General features: G+C 39.1%; 1 protein-coding gene across 1 annotated transcript; it reads left to right on the top strand.

Moving 5' to 3' along the window:
- Positions 1–292: 292 nt before the first annotated feature.
- On the top strand, positions 293–996 carry LOC111011227 (cell wall protein precursor). The gene has a single exon (XM_022284928.2). The coding sequence runs from the start codon at positions 354–356 to the stop codon at positions 711–713; it is 360 nt and encodes a 119-aa protein (XP_022140620.1). The 5' UTR covers positions 293–353; the 3' UTR covers positions 714–996.
- The last annotated feature ends 612 nt before the right edge of the window (positions 997–1,608 follow it).

The following is a 1,608-nucleotide window of genomic DNA, read 5'->3' as shown; positions in this document are numbered from 1 at the left end:
CCTATTACTACTACATTTATGAGCCGTAATAGCTGTTGAGGACTTCAAAACTCTCTCTAGTCTGTTTCCAAGTGTTCATCATGCTCCTTCACTTATTCATAGCCAACCCTTCCAACCCTTTCTTGCATTTCGATTCCCCCTTTCCATCCATGTTTCACCATTTGATTTTTCAACCTACCGTTTCAATTTTCAATAAATGGACCAATTATCTCCTTTAACTCACCGCCAAAACTTCATCTACCTCTCCCCTCAGTTCCCCATTTCCCCATTTCTATAAGAAGACCTCTCTTCCTGCTTCTCCATCACCAAACAAACCTCTTCCTAGTCCCTACATTACTCACAAAATAAGATAAATGGCTTACAGAACCATTTCTTCTCTGCTTCCTATCCTCATCATCATCATTCTTGCAGTAGCTGGAGAAGCAGCTGCAGCTCGCAATGCTCGGGAAAAGTCCAGCATTGATGATAAGAAACAGCCCCAATGGCTGGTTGGATATGATGGGGTGAGCGTGCTCATTCCTGGCATTGGGCGCATCACACTGCCACCATATGACAAAGGCAGCTTTGGAGAGCATGCAGGTTCATATGGCAGTAACCCAGCTTCAAGTGGTCAATATATTCCAGGTGGGGATGATAATTTCATTCCAAATCCTGGATTTGAGGTGCCAAACCCTGCCAATATTGGTGTTGTTAAAGCAACACCCCATCCTTGAGTTCATCTAGAAATAATCAGCAGAATAAGAGTGCAATGTTCATCAGCCACTCCTTAGTTCTTCCATGCATAACTTCTAGTCTGATTCTACTGAATTATGAGTACAAGTCTCTAGGAGAGATAAAGTTGCAGTCTTTGTTATGGTTTGGATCATGTGTCTTAATGGGGTAGAGGTCTAATAACGCACTTGCACTTGTTGCAAGATAATTAATGTGAAAACAGCAGTGTATGTTTGTACTAGTTCCAGTTTCTCAGCAAATGTATGGCAAAACATTTATGAACCAGATCAAGACACTTTTGTTCAAAGGTTATCTATCCCATCAATTGCATTTTAGCAGAATCCACAACTCAGTAGAATATTGGCATTGCAGTAAAATTGATGGTCTTTAGAAACCACTAGGGGCAAGTCTAGCTCAATTCATCAAACATGATTCTTTAATAGCCGTATTAATGAATACAGCAAAAAACAGATGCAATTGTGCCAAAATGGAATCATTCAGAAAACGAAGCTAGTTGAGAAAGGAAAAGATTATGATCATGTATAAAAATGAAACAACCTAGTCTAGATCCTACGTGCTTGTAGGTCTGAGAACCAAAATTAGTTTTAGTTTTCAATCAAAATGCAATTTCCAGTTCCAAATGTGGGAAGGAAAGATACCATCATAACAGGAATTGGCACAGCAGCAAAACACAATTTAATAGAAATGCAACTTCCTTTAAACCATCCCCCGATTTTCATTTACATCAGTAGCAACAAACGCTTCAAAAACCTCAATACATGTGTCAAGAATCAAATGAACATAATAAAGCAAAATCGAAAAGGAAAAAAAAAAATCTTAAAAATGGAATGTAGAACTCCCTCTCTCCCTCCCACTCTATTTGAAGAGCCTCAAACA

This window comes from Momordica charantia (assembly GCF_013281855.1).
Source record: "Momordica charantia cultivar OHB3-1 chromosome 2 unlocalized genomic scaffold, Mcharantia_2.0 BLBB01000002.1, whole genome shotgun sequence".
NCBI lineage: Eukaryota > Viridiplantae > Streptophyta > Magnoliopsida > Cucurbitales > Cucurbitaceae > Momordica > Momordica charantia.
This window is presented reverse-complemented; position numbering and strand designations above follow the sequence as displayed.

Coding starts and splice junctions, on each gene's coding strand:
- LOC111011227 (XM_022284928.2), top strand. CDS start 354: ATGGCTTACAGAACCATTTCTTCTCTGCTTCCTATCCTCATCATCATC.